At 44.4% G+C, this 23,754-nt stretch overlaps 1 protein-coding gene across 7 annotated transcripts in view; it reads right to left on the bottom strand.

Annotated features, from left to right (window-relative positions):
* Positions 1 to 18,483: 18,483 nt before the first annotated feature.
* Positions 18,484 to 23,754, bottom strand: part of USP12 (ubiquitin specific peptidase 12) — a 155,833-nt gene continuing 150,562 nt past the window's right edge. For all 7 annotated transcript variants that reach the window (XM_044381715.3, XM_044381709.3, XM_044381710.3 and 4 more), the window contains 2 exons: positions 22,828 to 22,906; positions 18,484 to 21,671 (listed from right to left, as the gene is read on the bottom strand). In XM_044381715.3, coding sequence (XP_044237650.1) covers positions 21,570 to 21,671; positions 22,828 to 22,906 — 181 coding nt within the window. In that variant the 3' untranslated portion in view covers positions 18,484 to 21,569. The remainder of the gene's footprint in view (positions 21,672 to 22,827; positions 22,907 to 23,754) is intronic.

Here is a 23,754-nt window from a genome sequence, read left to right as displayed (position 1 = left end):
TTCTGGAAAACAGTTTGGCATTATCTTTAAGATGATGGATATGCGAACCCAGAACTTCCAATTTTACGTACACACTGCAGAGAAACCTGGGCACATGTGCACCGTGACTCACAAAGCTATTCATCACAGCGCTGTGCATTGCCAACAGCCCTGCACAACAGCCAATTTCCCATCTCCAGTCAATAGAAAGTAATCATGGCATATTCGTACAAGAGAATCATATACCTCAGTGAAAATCAGGAAACTAACATAACAGTACGGATGAGTCTCAAGGAACAATGTTGAGGGACAGAGGCAAGACAAAAGGACATATAGAGTATGATTCTATTCCCATACCATTGAAAAACAATCAAAGCTGGAGTTTAGTGTTTCAGATACATACGTAAGTGATCACACTATAAAGGAAAGTAAAGAGATGTTACCACAGGTTAGGACGATGGTCACCCTGGGTGGGGTGGTAGGGGTTGCCCGGAGGTGTCTGGGGTGCAGGCTCTGTTCTGCTTCTTGACTAAGCAATGATTCCCCAGGTGTTCCCTTTAGAATTCTTTATTAAACCATACATATATACTTGTATACATTCGCAAGTGTATGTATGGTGGTCGTATTCACCAATAAAAGCAATGTTTCGAAAACTTAAGAAAGGCGCCCCCTGGGAGCTGTCCTGGCCAGGGAAGCTCTGCCTTTCTTTTTCTCTGCTCTCTTCACTCACCCGTTCTTCCTCCCACCTTCAGCCTCCTCCCACGTGAGTCCTCCCCCTACTAGGGCACGGATAGCAGGGCAGCAGGCTACAGGTCCGGTTGGGAGGGCTTCTGGCTCTGGCTCCTCCCCAGCGTGCAGGCCTTTCCCCGGATGCCTCTAAGGATGCCTATTGGAAGGATTCAGGTGTGGGCTTGGAGAGAATGGCCATGCGACCTGTTTTGATTCTAGGCCCTAGGCCTGCCTCCAGCCCAGGAAAGAGCCATACTCCACAGGGCCAACACTGGCTTATGAAGGTCCATATTAGGCTTTCTTGTCCTCAGAAGCACAGGTTTGCCTTCACTTCCCTGTGTTGGGCACATCAAAAGGAGGAAGGGCTGTGTTGGGGCAGAACTGCAAGCCCAAAGATCTTCAACCCCTTGCCTCATCTGTTCCCAAAGGCCAGTCAGGACCTAGGGGTGGAGGCAAAAATGGCGAAAAATTAAGGCCAGACCTTTAGGGTAAAATCTCTGAACCAGGCTCCTTCCATTCCCCAGCCAGAAAGATCCGATCCTCAAAAGTGACCTGATGCCTGGACATTTCCAGTCCACACTGGGGTCCCAGCCAGGTCCTGAGGCTGCCAGGAGCCTCTTTCTCTCCAGTCAGATTGCTGACACCTATATATAAAATAGATTCCCATAAACAGACATTTTTCAAAAGCTTTAAAACCACAGAGAGTCCACCTAAAGCCTGAGAAATGTAAGCCTTGAGCTTATTTTCCCTCTAACATGGGAACCCTGCCCAGTAGCATTCCCCAACAATGACTGCCAAAAATGGGCAAGATCAGCCCCCTGCGGCACCAGGCCATCTCCCCGATACTCTGCAGGCCCCACCACAGGCCCCCAACCCCCCCCACCCACCCCAGTCAAGTCTGCTGCAAAGACAAACAAAAAGCAGGCTTCTGTGGGCTTCCTGACTCGGCCCTCCCCACTGGAGGGAGAAGAAAACCGGAAGAGCAGAAGGCAATAAGGAAATAGCTCCTAAGTCAGGCAAAATGCTCCTCATGGTGAAGTAAGTCAAGTTCTGCCTGGTCACCTCCTAGCCATAAACAAAGCTATCCCTCTGCTCCTTCACAGGAAGCCTCACACTCGGCGCAGAGGACTCTGGGAGGCCTGCGGAGCCACCTCCTGGTTCCCTCCCCCCAGCCTATTACCTGCACCTCTCCCAGACCCAGGTCCTTCCCTCTCCAGCCCTTGTCTCTCCTGCCCTTTCCCTTCAAGCCACTTGAAAGGGCTCAGACTCCTCAGTGTAGCTACTTCCTGTGCTCCTGTGAGGCTTCCAACTTCTGGCTTCTCCCCACCGGCCTTGCCAGGCCTCCAGAGCACCTTCCAGTCCCTCCGAGCCTTGGACACTTCCCTAGCTTTGCTTTCTGGCAGCACTGCTCCACTGGTCCCCTCCCACATCACTGACTCTTCCTGGTCTGCCCCATTTGTGGCTTTAACTTGCACTCTTGCCCCTCATCATCAAGTCTCTTCATACCGCAGCAGGGGGACCTTTTAAACATAGCAGTCAGACCTGGCCAGTCCCCTTCTTGGAAGCCCCCGGTGGCTTCTTCTCATTTTCAGGGTCAGATCCAAAGTCGCTCCCAGGGTCCCCATGCCCTGGATGACCGTACGGCTCACCTTACCCTTTGGCTCTTGCCTTCCAACCTGCCCCTCCAGGCAGACTGTGCTTCTTGCTGTTCCTTAAATACCAGCTCAGGCCCAACTCGGGGCCTCGCCCTCATTGGCCCCTCTGCTCCCGAGAGTCTCCCCTAGATCTCCACATGGCTCCCCGCTGCCCACAGAGTCACATCTCCACTGTTTCTTCACTGGCAAGGCTTGTCCTGTGACTGTCTGTCCACCCCATCATGAGTCTGCTTACCCTGAGTTCATACATGTGCATGGCGGTGCACATTACACACGGCATATCAGACGCCATTCACCACCGTCTCCTTCACCAGAATGCTCATCTGAGGGCAGGGACTTTGTTGGTCTTATTCAGTTCTGCATTCCCAGATCCTAGAATTCTGACACACAGTAGGCACTCAGTAAATATATGTTAAATGATGAATCAAGGATAAAAATACATACTTAAAACATTTTAACTTAAAATATATATCATTTGTCAATATTTTTTAAAAGATTTTATTTATTTATCTGAGAGAGAGAGTGAGCAAGAGAGAGAGAGAGAGCATGAGCTGGGGGGGGGGCAGAGGAGAGGGAGAAGCAGGCTCCCCACTGAGCAGGGAGCCCGATGTGGTGCTCGATCCTGGGACTCCAGGATCACGATCTGAGCCAAAGGGAGACGCTTAACTTACTGAGCCACCCAGGCACCCCTGTCAATGTTTTTTAAATATATATCTTAGAGTCTTGAGAAGGACTTCTGGTACAGAATTCTTCCATATTCTTCTTCTTTTCCCCCAATCTCCCCACACTTAAAGCAAATGTTACCAGGTGAAGAAAGCAAGAGTCAAATGTTAGGGTCACTCCGGGTTCAGAAGTCTTCTAAAATACCTAAAGGGAGTAATTTATTCAGGATTGAGAATCACTGTTCAGTCATTCTTACCAGAGAATGAGAACTATGTCCACTTTATTAACTGATGACACGGGATAATCACGTTTATCAAAACCCAATTTTCATCATGGCTGTAAACTAAGACCAGTTCCTTCGCATGTTGGGTATTTCCTTAGCCAGGAGGGGCAGAAGGAAATTTCTTGCCTGGGTTCTGTTTGGATCCTTGTTGCATTGAGCTGACCTAATTTTGCTTTGCCCATTCTCTTGGGTGGGGTCCACACTGGTTTCCATCGGAGTGGCCACGTGCTGGTGCCAGGATTTTTCTACTGCAGAACAGGTTTTATTTTCCACCCTCCTCTAAGTCGGCTCGCCAGGCCCGGTGCACGTGGCGGCCTCCAGCTCACCCGCCCCCCTTTGAGTTGAGTGGCGTCCGTTCCCAAACCAGTTTATGCCTACAGTATATGTTGTAATATTTAAGTGATTTAATTACCTACCATGTCAACCAACTTAATATTATGTAAACCAATATGATGAGTATGAAAAGAAAGGGTTATTTCTTTGAGAACTAAGTGAAAGTATTTGGAAAGACTCATTAAAGGCAAATGGACTTTGTTTCTTCACCTGGTAACATTATATACCAAACCCAGACATCTCAACCACTCTGTTGTTCTGCCCATTTGTCACCCCTATGTTGATGGGGATGTTGGCCTTGGCTATGGACCTCGTCCCAACCACACTCACCATCCCATCATTCACCGAGACCCTCTCCTTACTGGCGAGGCAACTGTGGGATCAGTAATGGGCTCTAAAAACGTCAGATGTTTATGATCCTGCAGGCGTTTTAGCTACAGCTTTCAAATCCTCCTGTGGAATGAGAAGGATGAAGGTCAAAGCCAAAATCCTTTCCTCTGGGGCACTCCCACGCATGTTTATGACCCTTGCTTTCATCAGACCATAGCTGAGGTTCACACCCTGCTCTGTCTGGTGCATTGGCAAGTCAGTTTGTTAGATGCAGATGCAAGCTCGTTCTACTGCTCTGACTCCCGTTACGGGGCCCACTTCGGAATGGCCTGAGAACGGTGGCATGCAGGGGGGACCCTGAAGCCCACAGAAAGTGTCGTCCCAGCGGCAAACTCTGGACATGCCGCGTAAACCCCATTCATGGGTGAGAAGGGGCCAGGGGCTAGGGGGTGGGGAGATAGTGCCTCCAGCCTGCCTGAAGGACACATGCCCTTGCTGCGCCATCAAACCCGATGCCAGGCAACATTTAAACTGTGTAACCACTTCCTCTGCTGAGTCATTTCTCCATCATTTGGCTTCCTTTGGAGTTTGCTTAAAGGGAGAATACGCTGTTCAGGCCAACGCACGTACTTGGTCTGTTTGGCAGGTATATTTTTAATTATAAATTAAGAGTCTCTCCATTTCCTTTTCAGCATGTGTCTGAGACCGATCACCTTGAAGGTCTAACAGGAGGGTTTCTGAACTCGTGAGGCTGAAGGCCAGACCCCGATAGACATCTCTGCAAGGCTTCCCGGCGTGTGGTCCGCCAGCACCCGCTGATGAGCACGCGGGACGGGGTTCTCTGCCCTGGCAAGGCAGTGTATCCTGACACCCGCCTCAGCTCAGATCAATTAAAAGCAGAATCTTTGGAGGCAAGACCAGGACAACGGCCGTTCTTAGAAGCTCTCTAGGAGATTCTGAGCTGCCAGAGTTGAGAAACACTGGCGAAGTGTATCTCTCTTTCTAAGATGAAGTCAGAGCCCTCGGGTTCTGGACCCAAGTTAGTCTTTTGATCTGTATTCTACTAAGTACCTGTAGTCTTACTAGTTACCATAGACTGAGGGCCTACTATGTGCCAAGTACTATGTCATGTACTTTCATATACAGTATCCGAAACCTAAAAACAATCCTGTAAGGTAGATATTGTTATTCCCATTTTTTTTTAAAGATTTTATTTATTTATTTGACAGAGAGAGAGACAGCCAGCGAGAGAGGGAAAACAAGCAGGGGGAGTGGGAGAGGAAGAAGCAGGTTCCCAGAGGAGCAGGAAGCCTGATGTGGGGCTGGATCCCAGGACCCTGGTATCACGCCCTGAGCCGCAGGCAGACATATAACGACTGAGCCACCCAGGCGCCCCTGTTATTCCCATTTTTAAGTGTTTTGTTTTATTTTTTTAGCTAAGAAGGCAGACTCTGAAAGGCGGAGTTGAGCAAAACTCGCACAGCTGGGTCAGTAAAGCAGCCAGTATCTCCATCCAGGTTTATCTGATTCCAAAGTCCAAGCTTTCCCCATTAGGCCAGGTTGTCTCTCAGCCTTTAATGACTATAAGAAGTATGGTTCGAATGTTCGGCTTCGAAGTGCTTTTTCCCCCCAAAGTCCATCCACAGAAAATCTGGGCAGGGAAGACTGTTCCTCCGGAGGCTGTTGGCATGAGGATAACTGTCTGTTCTAGAGGCTCAGCCCATTTGTTATTGTAATCTAATTTTGAAGAACAACAAACTAGAGGATAATTTTGAGATAAATTACATTTGTGTTTTTAATCAAGGGGCCAATGTTATTGATTATGTAATATCCCATCCTCTTTGCTTATTTTAATCCTTGAGAAAACAGTAACCGTCCCCATGAAACTCACTCTGGCCCTGATTCTGGAGACTTATTGCAAGGCCTGGATCTGACCACCTCGTGCACAGGACAATGGAATTAGGTGCATAAAATATCGAAACAGAGAGCCCTTCTAACTGCAGAAGTAACTCCTGAGGGATAAAGAATCCATAGCATTGCCCTAGAAGAACTTGTGGGGAGAGGCCTCCCTTCACTCTCCACACCCCCAGATTGACAGCGCAGTTTGGAGTCATCCCAGGCTTGGCTGCACCAGCACGGGGTCTCATAGCAACTGTGAGGAAACCGAAGAGCCGAGCTGAGTTACCCCAACACCAGCTCATGTAGAACTTTGATAAAATCACACATTGCTTATGAAGGGAACATCCCCTGATAAACTGGACAATGAGGCTTCCACGGTCAGGGTCAACGAGGAGCACAGTGTTGGGGATATTATCCATTCTTGGGGTACTCCCAGCCTGAACCCTGAAATACTATTCCATAGAAGCAACTGATAAATACAATGGTTAGCATAGTGCCTCAAGCTTCATGGGAGGTCCGTAAATATTTGTTGAGTAAATGAGGGAGCTGGGGACGGAGATGGCATGTCCCCAGGACTTTTTATATTTATTGCATGATTGTGTTGTATAAATCTCACAAGGATTCCCAAGTGAGGAAACTGAGCTGTGGGGAGCACAAAGCTAATACATAGTAGAAGCAATTTCCAAATCAGTTCTGTCTGCCTTCGGGCCTCATACTCTTCTCTGCACCACTTACTAGGAGTATCGCAAAAGAGGACTCGTCATCTGTCCGGGATGATGGGCTCCGACTTTTCCCCAGCTATCCTCCCTATACAAGGTCTTGTTAGCCCCTTGAGAGCACCAGCTCAAAACATTCAATACATATCCGTCTGTCTGAGGGGCACTGTGCCACGTGCGGCCAAGGATGAGCAAGATGGGGCCCCAGCCCTCAGGGAGGCTGAAATCCGGTAGCCAGGCTAGCCGGCTGCCAAACACAGCAGGTCAGGGGAGATGAAAGAAAGCAATAACTTCCCGCTGAGCAATCGGTGAGGCCTCAGGAAGTGGCTGGGGTTCCAGATAGGCCTCGAAAGAGAAACGGAGGCAGGGGCAGTGACATGCTCAAAGGCCCCAAAGCCGAAAAGCTCAGGACTTGGGGGACAGGCCATGGGGCTGTGAATGGACTCCAAACCTACTTCTCCTGGGTCCAGATCTCAGCCTCGCCACTATGTTAGAAGAGTGGCTCTGCCAGTGAGTGCATTAACTTTCCCATCCTCATCGCCTCACCTACAAAATGAGAAGCACTCTGCCTCCCTTCAAGCTTGCTACACTATCTCCCACGCCACTTATGAACAAGCTGGAGTTCCCACGGGAGAAAACCATCCCGTGGTGGGAGGGCAGGATGAGATAATGCACACGGCGGGCGAGGCCCGATTCTCGCACATAGGAGTGCTCCACAAAGATCAGCTATTAGTTTTGGTATTTGGGGGTACGTCAAGCAGTCCGATTTGAGTGCAGCAGGACATGGGCAGCAGTATGTTGCCAGAGCACTTGGCACACTGCTTGGTATTAGACATCCATGAGAACACAGCCCCTTGACCTCGCGGACCCTTCCCGGTAAAACAGAGGACGTCGTAGCTACTCCAAAGGGTGGAGGTAAGGATTAGAGATGCTTTCCCCGGAAGCATGCTGTACAATGCCTGACACGTATAAATGTTGTGCGAATCTGTCTTCTTCCCGAGTCAACTCCAGGCCTGCTAGTCCTTTCCGAAGCAAGGCGGTACAAGCTTAGTATTTCTCAAACTGAGATCCAGGGCACACACACGCTCCGTGGGATGCTAATTGTGTTCTATGACAACCTATTAAAGACTCAAACGCTAAGCACTGCTAGATCGTTGTCTACGCACCTTTCAAGAAGGTGCCGCTGAGACAAAGGAGCTGGGCAATTCAAACATCACGGCCCTGGGATCAGGACCAGACACGCAGATTGCTGGAACTGAAGAGAGGGTCCCGAGGAGCCACGAGTTCGTGCGGGATTTCAGTATGCCACAGAGACGGCGTCTTATCAACTCGGTGGGGAAAAGACATTTTACTCAGGGAACGGCACTGAAAAAACTAGCTAGCTGTTTGATTTCCTCTTCATTCTATCCATCAAAGAGTCTACGATGTGCACAGAAAACGGATGTAATAATTTTTAAGTCATTTTTAAAATCCCCACCTAGTGACTATTCAAACTTTCACGCTCAGCAAAAAACCTCACTGTCTAAACACAGCAGTAAAGCAATTCGTGTTTAGTATTCCCAACAAATCAGCCACACGACCTCACTCTGCAGCACAAACTTGCTCCCATTTCAGGGCTTTTGTGTTTGCTGGCCACCCCTGTGGCGGGGATGCTCTCCACCCAGCACTTGGCACAGCTGACTCTTTCTCACCCTTCAAGTTCAGCCCCTCGGAGAGGCCTTGCCTATCACCCCATCTATGGCAGGCCTCCTCAGTTCAGTCACTGTAACACACAGCCCCATTCATTCCCTTCCCACACACCGCAGTATCTAATGCTCCATCTTGTTTGCCCCCATTAGAGCATAAATTCCTTGAAGGCAGCCGGTCTCATTCACCTCTTTATTGCTCTGAATAGTGCTGAGGACACATTACGTGCTTAACACATATTTCTTGAATGAAGCAATGAATCAATGACCCCTTCCTCAGTTTAAGTATCTGTCCAGAGTGTCTGAGTAACACCCTTTTTCAAGGAAGCCAACATGTTTTTCTCTTAACCGTAATAGAACCCTTATTAATAAACCTGTTTTCAATCTTCTGTTTTATTTTTAAATGCCTACCCACCTGTGCTTGGTTTCTCTCTCGTATATCTGGAGCTGAAGAAATTCTACTTATTGGAGCGCTAGGTCTTTGAAAAGAGATGGATTTGTAACTTCAGCAACAAACGTGTTGGCTGATTTTATTTAATACTTTGACGCCAAAAGATGACAGATATTGCCTCCAAACCAAAGTTTCTTTGTTCACTTTCTGGTGCATCCTTAGCCTGCTGGCCCACATGCAGGAGTTCATGGTGGACTGTCCTAGGGCGAAGGGTCCCCATCCGTCAGCGTTCCGTCTACACAGACTGCAGAAGGGGCGTGCCTGGGTGTGCCGCTCGCTATGTGCAAGACAACACGCCCTCTTCCTGCTTCTCTGTTGTGTGCTCACAGCAGCACCAGACCCAGAGACACGTCCGTGGGAAGTCTAATCCCCCTGGCGGTGAACCCCCCTTACATGATGTGACCTGTTCCCAACGCCTTTCCCTATTGGCATCTCCAGGCCCAGAACTCCTTTCTGCTCTTTTGCTCTTTCCTCTGCACCTTGAACATCTAGTGAGGGGCATAACCAAAACGCTTTTACTCAATAAATATGCTCTCTAGATGACAGCTCTCCTCAGCAAAGTCAAACAGAGAAGAAACGGGAGATTGTGGCAGGCCAGAATTCCCAAAGATGGCCACACTATCTCCCATCCCACCTGCCCTTCCTGGGGTGTGACGATGACATCCCTTCCACCACGTGATGGGATTCATGTCTGCTTCCCTTCCATCTGGGTGAAGCTGCGGGGCGACTCAACCCATGCTGTCAGGCCAAAGTGATGCTACGTGACTTCTGAGGAGGGATCATTAAAACGCCGCGGACTTCCGCCTTGCTCTCTTGGATCCCAGCTGCCTTTCTATGAGTTGAGTTTGAGGTGTGTCTGTAACACCTTGGTGCAGCTGCCCAGGAGACATGACTGGATGCGTGGGCCAGAGATAAGGCTCTGGGAGTGACTGGTGTCGGGTGATGACCGACGCTGTGGGAGAGAATGAGGCTGTCCAAAAGTGTGAGGAGAAGGGAGCAAATGGCCTAGAAGAGAACCCTGGAGCACACCAACCCCAGAGGCCAAGTGGAACCTTTCCCCAGGCCAACTTCTACAGCTAATTCCTCACTCAGGTCCTTTAGATTCTACCTCAGTTTCTTGTGTCCCGGCCCCGCCCCACCTCCATTCCTGATGTCACCTTGACCAGGCACTCCTGCCTTCTTGATCAGATTCCTCCAAGCTTCTCATTGTTCTTCCCCTTCCAATCTGGAGGGATTGACGTCCCAGTTGACGTCTGGAGGGGTGATCTTCCCAAAAAGTCATTCTGAGAAATTAGTCATTTACTTGACATCCTTCTGAATTTTAGTCCATTTTCATAAAATCCAAACTTATTAGCTTAATAGATCAGGCCTTTTGGATTTAGAACTCTTTCTTGCTCCATATTGCCAAATGCACTCTGCTTTCGCCACATGAAACCCACACTGCCCAAATATGCAATGCCCTTCCGTTCCAGGTGCCCACCCACATCCTGTTTCTTTAAACCTGATGTCTCCCCCCGCCCCCTTTTCCTGGATCTGAATAGCCTTACTTCTTGAAAGCTCTGTTCAAGTAGCATTTCCTCTGGGACGCCTTCCCTGCCTAGCAATCTGATTTAGATGCTCTTCCTCTGTTCCCACATTATCTTATTTATGTTCCCATTATGGCTCTCAACACTATGTATCATTGCAATTAATTATTGATTTGTCTGTTTCCTTCGCTGACCTGAATATACAAAGTCTCCTTCAACTTTGTGTTCTCAGCAACTGGCGCATAGTAGTAGACATGGAAATATGTACTGAATAAATACATCATTGCTACCATTTATTGAGCACCTCCAAAGTCATCCTCACTCCCTGAATCCTCGTCACACCATGAGCTCAGTAGACACCCACAACTTTTCCCTATTTTATAAACGAGGCCTGAAGCACAGGAGCCTGTTCAAGCGAACACGGGGAGTGGTGGCACGGGGCTGTGAGGGCGGTCTGCCTCTAGAACCTACGCTCTCAACCACACCACACGGCCTCGAAACTCCTTCCGAACATTCCACTTACACTTCGTCTTGTTTTTTTAAAATGAACTCATGTTCTACACTGTAAGCTCCATGAGAACAGAAATCATGTCTTTGTCATCTTTATGTCCCTTGCAACAACGGATACGATGCTTTTCCCATAATGCCTCCCTCCCCGAAGTCATGAAGGACCTGAGAAGTTAGTGTGGGGTTTCAGCCTAAGCGTCTAGACACCACTCTTAGCACAATCGTTGCCCTGATGGGTACCAAGTGTATCTTGAGTCCGCTTCACAACCGTCCTATGAGATACTGTTACTTCTGCCATTTTATGAACAAGGACGGCGGGCTCAGGGCCTGAGTCTGGAAGGGTCGGCTCGTTTGCAGTCTGTTGCAGTGCGTGTGAGGACGTGACACGCGAGGCAGGCGGTAAACATGATGGTCACCGAGTGATCAACAGTTCAGACCCGGCCTGGTGCTGGGAGAGACACCAAGAGACCTCTGCCTGAGACACTCGAGAAGGTTCTCCGGGAGAGACACAGCAGGTGGGACCGAATGGGACGGCACCCTCTGATCCCACCGAGGGCAGCGGCCAGCTGCGGGGAGTGTCTTCGGATCTCTCTAGACCCGGCTTTCGTCTGTCTCCCAGCAGTGCCTTCATGGCGCAGAACTTCCTTCCAGAAGTTTTCAAGTTGCCCGTCAACTGCATTTTATTTTTTTCTTATCCTCAGGCATCTCCAGAGCCCCTAAAATGTATCAACTTTCCATAAAAGAAAGGAAATTATTTTTATGCCAGATCCAAGGATACAATTATTGCCAGTAAAAGCTTTCAAAGGGCACCCCACATTCTTCAACGTGAGGCTGCAAATTTTATCGGTCTGTCCTCAGTTCTCAAATGCCTCAAAATCACTGCAGACTCTGTGAGAGATGCAGCGAGTTCACCAAAACAGAGTAGTTACCTCAGAAGGGCAATTTCAGCTTTTTACCGAATCCTAACTGCTGATGTCACAGCGCTGCACGTGCGGCGCGTGGGGTACAGCCGGAGGGGTACGACCCGAGCACGTGACTACCTCGCGCCGCCCACGCGTCCACCACCAGGCCCGCCCACACCGCCCGGCAACGGCGGTCCGGTAAGAGCAAATGCTTGTCACCAAATGGTGGTGCCTCCATACCACGGGGTACCGTGAGCTGACGCCCAAGCCTGGGCGTTTTCGTGGGATCCCAGCAGAGGGCTCCTCTCCTCCCAGTTGTGCGAGCTAGCGGTCCTCCCTGCCGTGCCTCTTCCCTCGTCCCCAGCCAGCTAACTCAATGCCAGGTCCTGTACCCGAGGCCTCATCACACCCACTCTGGCTCCTTCCATGCCCTTCTCCACACCACAGCCAGGACTACCTTCTGGGAGGACAAATCTCCCCACCCCTGCCCGCTTTGGCAGAGCCTCGTACACCTGATTCCAGTTTGGAACTTTGCATTCAGTGGGTTCATGCAATTCCACATCCGTTCTAATCAATAGCAGTATATAGAGCATATATGATGTACAGAAATCAGATACGACACTGCCCCTACTGTGTTCATGACAGGAATTTAAAAATACATCTGTTGAACAGAATGCAACAACTGATAAGATCTTCAGAATGATAAATATATGTAACACTGGGAAAAAAGGAAGCTTCCCTGTGGTTATGTTTCCTGAAGCTTCCATTATTACATTTAATAATCTAACCCACTGACATGCAATTTTGCAAGTTTACCTTCCTCATCATTCCAACATCCCTGTTTTTTTCCTTAAAATTCGTGCAAAAACTCTGGCAGGTTAAACAAAACCAGCCAGTCAAAGTCCAGCCAAGAAAATGTTCATTTCTGCAGCCGAAAATAAACACCGTTTGGAAAATGGTTTCTACCTGAAGGGAAAGGCTCCCAGCAAACAGAAGTTTCAGTTAAAAACAAGACAACCAATCATTGGGTCTGTCCCAAACTGTGCACAGATGACATGCTTCTACTGTCTTGTCTCTGGGCCTCACAAGGGTTGGAGAAAGACTTCGTAATGACATGGCTGAGTACAGTAAAGTCAAGATTGTACTTTATTCTTCCGTAATTTTACTTATAAATGACCTAACATGTGAATTCCCAGATTTTTGGGCAAGCAGGGTGTCCCTCATGGAAGGTGAGCAGGTCACATCTCAGTCAGTTGAATAGGGCTTCTGTTAACGTCAGCCACAATTCAGAGGTCCCTAAATCCAAAGGACCTGAAGGTTCTTCAAAAGAAAGTGTTTGGAGAGATGGTGGGAAGCACTGTATTTCTGAGGGTAGATTCACCCACGGCCGCCCTGCCAGCTCAAACTGAAGGCAAAATGAATTCCCCTACAGCCAAGTTTGAAACCTTGAGACTGATGTGTTTTATTCAACCCACCTCCGTCCTTTCAAGTTAGCGACTGGTGACAGGGTGCTTTCCATCCTGACGATGACTGGCAACCTAAGTTCTCCCCACAGTAAATGACGGCACTCTACGTCCAACTACGTGTGGATACAGAACTAAGTATGAGCCCTGGAATACAACATCTGGCTAGCTGCTTGTCCTCTGTCTCCCTGCCTCTTCTGGGAAGCAGAAGGCTCTCTGGCACAGTCTCCTAGCCAACGAAGAGCCCCACCTACAGTCAATGGCACTAAAAGCTTGACCCTTCATTTCTTAGCTTGTCGGCTGCTCTCACTGCTGAACAACCAGAAGGCTTTTCCTTGTACATAATATGGCCTCTGCCCTTTCCACCTCTGCGTCCCAGTTGAACCACAACAGCAAAACATCCTCCAGATGGCAACCTTTCAAATGCTTTAAAGACAAGTGTCCCTCCCGCTCCCTTTCAATTTCCCATGACCATTCCTTAAGTAATTTGGTTTTTTGATAATGCTCCAGGTCAACTCCAGACTGGCAATGACCTTAAAGAAAAATGATACAGACCTTGAGAGGAGTTCTACCCCAGGGAGTCCCGAACCCGGATGATTAGAATCATCTGTGAACTTTTCAGAACTAGATTTCTCCTCCCCAGAGAATCCAAATTGCTGGGGATGGGTCTCAGGCACCTGAACATCTGTACAACTCCCCAGTGATTCTGCTCATCACCCAGACTTGGGAATCAGTATAGTGGGACTACTTTTCTTGAACTTGAAACAGAATTTTGCTTATTTTAAAACAATTAGGAGGTAGGAAGTTTTAATTAAATCTTAATGTCAGGGTTTAATTATGGGGCAAATCATTGACAACAGGTGAGGAAATTCACCTAATGGAAAGGAATCCGTTATTAAGGTGAATTATAATAAGCAACATACGATGCGGGATAGCGTAAGCTGGTTTCCTCAGGAATCAGATCCATAGTAGCTGCCTGGGTGAATTCCTGAGAGTAAGTTAGAGCCTCTCCTTAGGGAACGAGGGTGGGAAATAAGTATTTGGAGCAGGCTTAGAAATTGTTACCAAAGAGTACTTTAACATTCTTAAATTCTTATTATACTTAGTATCTCCAATCCCTTTGACTGTTTTTGATTTCCAGATCTCTCTGTGGGCTTAGCAATCTGACTGCATCTCTGTGGATGTCAAGGATACCTTTCTACTCCACCTTCTCCACCTAGTCTGAATAGCTGTGATGTTGAAGCATACAGCTGACTTTTCCAGCAAGCCGTATCCTTTGACTCCTTCCTAGGTGGTAGATTTCTCAAGGGCAAAGACTACACCTTCACCTTTCTTAACGATGACCTACAGTAAGCACGTAAGTATTGGTTATTTGTAAAACTCTTTGGATATTCTCCAACTCTTCCAAGAAGTGGGAAAGGAGGGAATACTTCCTAACTCACTCTATGAAGCCAGCATTACCCTGATACCCAAGCCGAAGATAATTTAAAAAACTACAGACCAGTGTCCCGTAAGATATTCATGCAAAAATCATGTTCAAAGTACTGACAAAGCAAATTCAGCAGCATATTACGGGGACTGTATATACCAAGACCACATGGGATTTACTCCCAAAATGCAAGGATTGTTCAACATACGAAAATCACTGTAATACATTAACAAAACAAAGCAAACCCCCCCCACAGGATCATCTCAATGATACAGAAAAAGCCATTTCACAAAATTAAATACCCTTTCTTGATACAAACACTCAAACTAGGGATAAGAGAGAAACTTCCTCAACATGAAGGCCATACATGAAAAACGCACAGCTCACATCACACTCAGAGGTGCAAGGTTGAAAGCTTTTTCTCAAAGATCAGGAACAAGGTAAGGATGCCTGATTTCACCACTTTTATTCACTGCAGTATTGAAAGTTCTAGACAAAGCAATAGGGTGACAATAAGAAATAAAAGGCATGCAAATTTGAAAAAGATGGAAGTAAAATTATCTATTTGCAAATGTGTGATCTTAGATGTAGAAAACCCTAAAGATTCCCCCCAAAACTAGCAGAATAAACAAATTCAGCAAAGTTGCAAGATATAAAATCAATATACAAAAATCAGGTGCATTTCTTTACACTAACAATGAACAATCTGAAAAAGAAAATTAAGAGGACAATCCATTTACAATACCATCAAAACCATAAAATACTTAGGAATAAACTTATCCAAGCAGATGAAAGATCGTTACATTGAAAACTATAAATAAAATATTGCTGAAAGAAATTAAAGGCAGCACAAATAAACGGAAGACCTCTTGTGTTCATGGAAGACAGATTCAGTGCAATCCCTCTCAAAATCTCAACGGCAACTTTTGCATAATTTTTTTAAAATATCCTAAAATTTGTATGAAATTTCATGGGACCCCAAACAGCCAAAACAATCTTAAAAAAAAAAAACAACAACAACAAAGTTGGGGGCCTCATACTTCCTGATTTCAAAACTCACTACAGTAATAAAAAGTGTTGTGGGGGCACAAGAACAGACACATTGACCAGTGGAATAAAAGAGCCCAGAAATAAACCCTCACATACATGGCCAATGGGTTTTTGATTAAAATGCCAAGATCATTCAATGGGGAAAGAAAAGTCTTTTCAACAAGTAGTGCTGGGAAAACTGGATATCCACGTGCAAGACAATGAAGTGGGACCCTCACCTAACACCATATTTAAAAATTAACTCAAAATAGATCAAAGACCTAAATGTAAGAGCTAAAACCCTTCAACTTTTACTAGAAAACATAGAGGGGATGTTTCCTGACAATGGATTTGGTAGCGATTTCTTAGGACACCGAAGGCACGGGCAACAGAAGAAAAAGATGAATCAACTGGACTACATCAAAATTAAATCTGTGCACCAAAGGATACGATCAGTAAGAGTGAAAAGAAATGGGAGAAAATAGCTCTGAAAAGGGATTAATATGCAGCCCTTATAAAGGACCCCTATAAATAATCCAATTTTAAAAAATACACAACCCAATTTTAAAAATAGACAAAGAGCTTAAATAGACATTTCTCCAAAGAAGTTATACAAATGGCCAGGGAGCCCATGGAAAGATGCTCAGCATCAGTCATCATCAGGGAAATGCAAATCAAAAACCACAGTGAGATCCCCTCACACCAGCTGGGATGGCCACTACCAAAAACCCTCCAGAGAGGGTATTGAGCACTGGCAGGGATATACAGAAACTGCAGTGCGGGTGCACCACTGGTGGGGAAGGTAAAGGGGTGTAGAAAACAGCATGGAAAACGGTTCCTTAAAAAGTTAAAACGGAGCTCCTGGGGTGTCAGTCGGTTAAGCGTCTACCTTCGGCTCAGGTCATGATCCCAGAGTCCTGGGATTGAGTCCTGCATCAGGCTCCCTGCTCCACAGGGAGTCTGCTTCTCCCTTGCCCCTCCTCCCACTCCTTCTCTCTCTTCCTCCCTCTCAAAAAAAAATAATAATCTTAAAAAAAAGAAGTTAAAAAAGAATTACCACACAATCCAGCCATCTCTTATATATACCTAAAAGAACTGAAGTCAGGGACTCAGGTATTTGTACATTTACGTTCATAGTGGCGTTACTCAAAATAGCTCAAAAGCGGAAACCACCCCAATGTTCATGAATGATAAAAATGTGGCATACACACGCAATGGAATACCACCAAGTCCTAACAAGGAAGGAGATGCTGACACGTGCCTCAACATGAATGAAGCTTGAAAATGTTATGTAAGCCCAGTGAGCCAGACCAAAGAGTATAAATACTGTAAGATTCTACTTATATGAGTTACCTAGAGCAGTCAAAGTCGTAAAGACAAAAAGAAGAAAAGGAATTACTAGGGGCTGGGGGGCGGGAGATGGGGAGTTTTATTTAATGAGTACAGAGTTTCTGTTTGGGAAGATGAAAAATCCTAGAAATCAATGGTGAGTTGCACAACACTGCAAATGTGCTTAATGTCACTCCGTTGCACGCTTAAAAATGGTTAAAATGGCAAATTGTATGTCGTGTGTATTTTCCACAATAAAACACTGGCTGGGCAATAAATTCTACCAACTCGAAACCTGGATCTGCTACGTTCCAGCTGAGCGACTTTGGTTTGTAAGATGAGGATATCATGAATTCATTCACAGAGGTCATCGTCAAGATCAGCGTTAAAAAGGAAAAAGTAAAACGCTGAGTATAGGGCCTATCATGCCATCAACCAACAAACAATGGGTTGTTGTTTTAGCAGCTCTGGAAATAAAAAAAGGTAGTATGTTATCGTAGAAAACATAAATGAACAAAGGTAAAAAAAAGCGTCAGAAGAACAGAAACAGGTACTGGGTAACAAGGGAACTTGAAAAAAGGGAGGAGCAGTCTTGGCTTTGCAACAGTTCTCGAAAAGCTCTCGAGTACAAGGAATTTCACTTATTAAAATTTCAATACGAAGTGTGTGATACAGATGTTTAAGAGAGAATGCCGTCTTAGGTCCCCAGTGACGGTCTAGTTCCCCCGTTACTGTGTTTATCGTAAGAACACTCCTTCGGAGAGATGAATAAACAAGGGTGTTTCCAGGACGGTCTCCCCAGAGTGAGGAAGGCAGACTACAGACAAAGGCAGTATTGATAACTACTGACGAAGTCACTCGGCAGGCGAGCAGGGCTTAGTGCTCAAGCACAGGTCGGAATACTCCCAAGTTACAGATTCTGCAGGAGCGATCACTGCCCTGCAGGGACGAGGAGCGCTGAAAATACCGCCTTTGACCGTATTTGCCCCTCTAAGATTCTATGATCCTAGAGTTACATTTTTAAACTTGGGATTTGTAAACGCTACTATGTGAAGACAGATGCAAGGTACGTGAGGATTACATGCAGGCTCGTCATTGCACGTGCCATATTACACACACGGATGCTGTTCTGGGAAAATCTCTTTGGATAACAGAAGTACTAAGTTCACAGCAAAAGCAGTAAGGCAGTTCCCCGTGTATCCAGTTGAACTTGAACAACCCAGGGGTTAGGGGCACCATGTTTGAGCAGTCGAGAAAGCTTCGTCTAACTTCTGACTCCCCCAAAACTTAACTATTACTAGCCTGTTGTCCTGAAGCCTTACCGACAACATAAATAGGCCATTAACACACATTTTGTATGTTTTATATACTGTGTCCTTACAATGAAGCTAGAGAAAAGCAAATATTAAGAGAAATCCTAAGAGAAACTGCGTTCACAGTACTATCTTTATCGAAAAAAATCCACTTACAAGTGGACCCACGCAGCCCAAACCCATGTTGTTCATGGGTCAACTCTTCTTCTAATTCGCAGACATTTTAGGCAAAAAAGAAAACACACACTTAAAAACCCACAAGCACAAATAAACCAACTTTAATAGATATTATTTTGTATTTATATAGCGCCTTCTTCAAGAACCTTAGATGCTTTATAGACATTTTATCTAATTAATCCCCACAACAACCCTGTGAGGTAGGTATTACTCCCATTTTACAAGATAGGGAGACTGAAGCACAGAGAGGTTAAGTGACTTGCCCAGGGTCACACAGTTAAATTCACTGAAGAGCCAGGACCTGAGCGCCTTAGCCTCCCGGCTCCCAGTTAAATACCTCATGAGAGAATCTTTAATGAAAAGTATCCTTAAAGAAAGTATCAAGAGTAGTATGTTATGAAAGTGAGGTCTTTCTACTGCCATCACGGAAAAGAAAAAACCCGATACTGATGAGGCAACAAGACCCATATATTACACATTTCCTTTTTTCCCTTTTCCTGAAGTCTCACAGCCCGTCTTAAGCAATCTTCTAAAGATAAAGTTTCCAAGACAGAAGCCATATGACTTAGCAGTGAGACTTAATTTAGAATATTTACTTTCAGTTACGATAATTTATAGAAATTTTTATCCCAATATACAAAAAATATGGGACAGCCATCCCAACAAACATGTACATGGTTAGAGAGCAATCAGCCACCATTTACAACCTAACCCCACCCCCTCATTTCAATCACAGTCAACCAACACACAACCTCACAATGCTTTCTATATGGGTCACTTTTCTTACTCAATACCTGCATTTTTCCCCCAACCCTAACCCTATGTTTTTAAAGTATACTGAGTTTCTGATAAGCTTCAAAACATTTTATGCAGATGCAGCTGTACTAAGAGTAAAAAGGAAATTGAGAACCATCACCCCACAGTCCCTCCCCTGACAAATCATACTATTAAACATGGTGTAGATGTGAACAGTGTGTGACTACCAAGGAACTCAATAAAAATGCTAGAACTTGCTTTAATATGAAATTCAACCTTGCTTTTACTGTATTTTTTAAATGCAAAATGTAGAAACAAACACAGCGTAGTATTCCAATGCTGTACCTCTATGCAAATGACTTCATCTATCTCTCTTATCCATGCTGTGGCCTGACTCAAGTAAAAACTGACTCAGCCTCACTTTACATCTTTCTCTGCACTGAAAGCTGCAGAAACACAGCCTCGAATTCCAAGACAATTTGGTGTAAGCCCTCAAAATAAAAAAATGTATCCTCTTCCCCGTCTGTGACCTTCCCCACATTCTCGGTCGTGATTCTCTGTGCAATGTTGTCATTGGGCAGGCTACGTAATTTGTATAAACCCACTCCAGCCGGCGTAAGGCTTTAGCAACTATAATCTTAAAAAGCGAGCTGTCAAAATACATCATCATTTTCTTCCAGCACATCTGTTTAAACAGCCCAATTAGCCAAGTGACCCTGTTAAAGATCAGTTCATGGAACGAATAGGTGAAGTCATTTCCTGAGCTAAAAGATACAGATAATAAATGTTAATAAATAGCAGCAGACAAAAAATTTTTTCATTTTTTTTCATATTCAACAGTATTAGTAAAAGAAGTTTAGAAAATTACAGCAATTAAAAAAAAATTACTGCCTAAAAGGACTTAAAGAACATCCAAGGCCTGATCGCTATTATTTTGAATATATATTCAATTATTTCTTGCACGCTACATTTGGCCACGGTCAGACAACTTACTGATGCGTGGAAAAGTGTCGACCGCAATGGTTCACATACATTTTACATTACATATATTACTTCTTAAAACTCCCAACAGAAGGAAGTCTTAACAAATGCAAAGTGTACTTTCTGAACACTCTTCCAGTAAGATTTGTAAAGATGAAGGGGGGGGGCGGAGGGAGAAAAGGACTTGCTTGGAGTGTTCCTGGCCTGCGTCACGGACACTTCATCCTCGCCGGGTTCGTAGTGAGCCACGCGGGCTGCTGGGGTTCTGACAGATTACTTCTTTCCAGGGTAAAGAATGACATTTGAAAAGAACATAACTGCTATGACACCAGTTTTCCAAACACGGCCTCAGCTTGAAAGGTTAGAGTACTTAAGAATTCTCAAGATTGGGGCACCACCACCGAGCCACAACCTCCTTTTTTGTTCCAACTGTGACAGGGAATTTTTGATAGTTTTTTTATGGTACTGAAATTAAAGCTGAATAACTGATTTATAAACTATAACAAAAGGACAAATATTTAGCCAGAGATATCAGTTCCTCCTGAAAAAGAATATTTACCTCCTCTCGTTGCAAATTTTTCTTAAGGTATCCTACGATTTAAAATAGAGTTTAAAATTCATCTTAAAAATAGAAATAAACAAAAGGAATAGTTAAACTGACAAAAACTAATAAAAATATGCTCAAATTTACTGACAGAATCATGGGCACTTCACACAATACTTAGACTCTACCAGTTTTAAGTAAAATAAATAAGAAAAAAAATTATAATTACAAAGCCAGTCTTTCCCCTTGGGGAAACAAAAAGCCACTTTTGACCAATTGTTCCCTACATATACATATACTGTATATTATTATAAGCTTCTTCAGAGAAGCAGAACATATTTGCCTTCCTGACACTGGACTCTAATGATCTGTTAGTTTCTTACATCAGGAAGGCAACTGCAAGTGTTGGGCCCAAATGTAGTTCTGGTTTACGCTTGAGAAGACCACCGAATATACTCCTTCTGTGTATCTTCAACACGGGCAAATTTACGCAGTGTGTTCAGTATGATCTCCTTAAATGATCAATACCACCTAGCACGGACTCCTAGTCTTTCTACTGCACCCCAAGGAGTTCAAATCAGTATTGGTGCAATTAATAAAGAGAAATGCATGTCAATTACTGGAAGGCTGTTTTACAAGAGGAGCTGCTATCTCTGATTTCACTTCCTGGCTGTGTGGAACTGCACGGACAGCATGATACCTGAGCAAATAAATCAACTACCATGATAGGAAGAGCGTGTTCATCCATAGTCTTTGCTTTATTGTGTGCAAAGTGTGCTACCGCCCCCTGAGCTTCCTGCATTTCTCGTCTTGAAAAATCAGTGCTTGATCCTTTCCAAAATAACCAGAGAAGAAATGAGGCAGAAAGAATCTCTTCATCACGGTCCCTCTCAGTCCCGAGACTGATAGAAAAGGATGTAACCAGACTCTGAGTTCTTTGAGATATCTGATGTCAACCCGTAGAATTCTTCAATAGCTTGTGCATCTATTTTCTGTGAGGCAAAATGGAAATATTAGTACAGAAATGAGCTCTTCATTCCAGTAAAGTCTTCAACATTTCTTAGAATCATGCCTTTCATTTTCTTGTTTATCAAACAGCTCTGCACAACGAGAATGGCTTCAATGAAAAAGACTGATCATGCCAAGTACTGGTGAAAATGTGAAGCAAACAGGGCTCTTATACATAGCTGGCAGGAAGGTAGAATGGGACAGAGACTCTGGGGAAATGTTTAGCATTATGTTCTAAGGCTGAACATACAAGTACCCTTTGGTCCAGCGATTCTATTCCTAGAGAACAGAATTACCTGAATTATATGGAACCACCAATTCCCAACCATTTGTGACCTATGGAAATGGCAATTTCGCATGGTCCTACCTAACATACACCCACGAAAAATGGGTGCTTATGTCCAGCATTAGACAAGGGTGCTGATCAAGGCAGTTTTCTCGATAATAGTTGGTAAGGGACAAAAGGCAAATTCCTAACTTGTTATACCCTTACAATGGGATATTACACAGCAATAAAAAAGAACCACTACTATAGGCAACAAGAATGAACTGCTAGATAGAAAAGAAGTCTTACTGGACGAGTCCATTTACATTCAAACAGAGGCAAAATTAATCATAACGATAAAAGTCACAATAGTGGGTTCAGGGGATGGTGAGGAGAGGGAAGGAAAGCTGTGAAGACTGACCAGGATGGGGATAAGGGGGCTTATCAAAGGATGTTAAAAATGTTCTCTACCTTGATCTGAAGAGTGGTTACAGAGTATGTGTATGTGCACGTACATACATGTGTGGGCAAACTCACGTGTAAAAAATTCAAGTGTTGCTTAAGATCTGTATACTTTCTGTATGTACATTATACCTCAATAACTTTTTTTTAGACAACAAAAGATTTTTTTAAACTGACTCTCTTGTTGAAAGCTTTTCTTTGTTTTATTCTAAGCATTTTGAAGGTCACCTGACCATTCAAGCATCAGGACTGGCTGTTGGGGAGTAAGAAGTAGGAATCCGACTACAATCTGAAGATCTTGACATTTATACAATATTCGTCACCTGTCATATGAATGAGAGGCTGGGAGAAAAAGAGAAGAGTAAAACACACACATAACTTTGAAGAAAAATAAGAAATTCAGAACTACTTACTTCTACAATGTCGTCATCAAACAACAACCAAAAATCATGACTCTTAACTATTGCAATATAATGTCCTCGATTGGGACCACTAAAACAAAGAGAAAGAGAAGTTAATTTTATACAATGTTTATTAAGATCACTCTTCTATGCCCTCAACTTCATGTTCTATAAAGGAGAGTAACTGAAACTGATAAAAATACTATTATCTAGCTACACGGATGTGACCTGGCATTCAATTTTATAATCAAATAACCAGTACTCTACTTTGAGAGACATAACCAGCATTCTATTTATATAAAGCTATGCTATTAAAATAATTTGTTGTCTTTGTAATAATTTTTAAATTATAATTTTAAAAATAATTTTCAAATTTGCTTCTATAAAAAATTAAATATATTTTTTAGCATTTGGGGAGGATGGCAGAAGGTCATAGCACCCCAGGTTAAACTACAGAACAACACACATAGAATTTTTTCTAATCTTATTCCCTTGGCCATAATTTTTCTCTTGAGGAAAGATACCATGTGATGCCTAAAAAAGCAAAGATACCACATCTATAGTTCTGAAATCAAGCTTGACCTTCATAAACTTCTTTAAAAACAAATGACATTTTGTTAGTATTATTAGTGCTATTTTTAAGTACCTAGATCTTAGCATCATTGTAATTCTTAGAACTGCCCCTGCATCTCATTTTAAACAAATCTGGAATAAAGAAATCTAGAAATGCATAAAATGCAAGTAGGATTATTTCTTTAAAAAAAAAAAATCCTTTGCTTTATAAAGGACATGGCAAAGATTTTAATCTCTCCCAGTTTAAGTATGACTCATTATAAAAGCTTCTATATAATTCTTTATTAAGTTATAATTCCATTGTAATTATTATAGAATTTGAGATGATTTTCAATACAAATTGCTGTTTATGGTGACTAGCAAGAT

Source organism: Ursus arctos, unplaced genomic scaffold (genome assembly GCF_023065955.2).
Source record: "Ursus arctos isolate Adak ecotype North America unplaced genomic scaffold, UrsArc2.0 scaffold_10, whole genome shotgun sequence".
Lineage (NCBI taxonomy): Eukaryota > Metazoa > Chordata > Mammalia > Carnivora > Ursidae > Ursus > Ursus arctos.
This window is presented reverse-complemented; position numbering and strand designations above follow the sequence as displayed.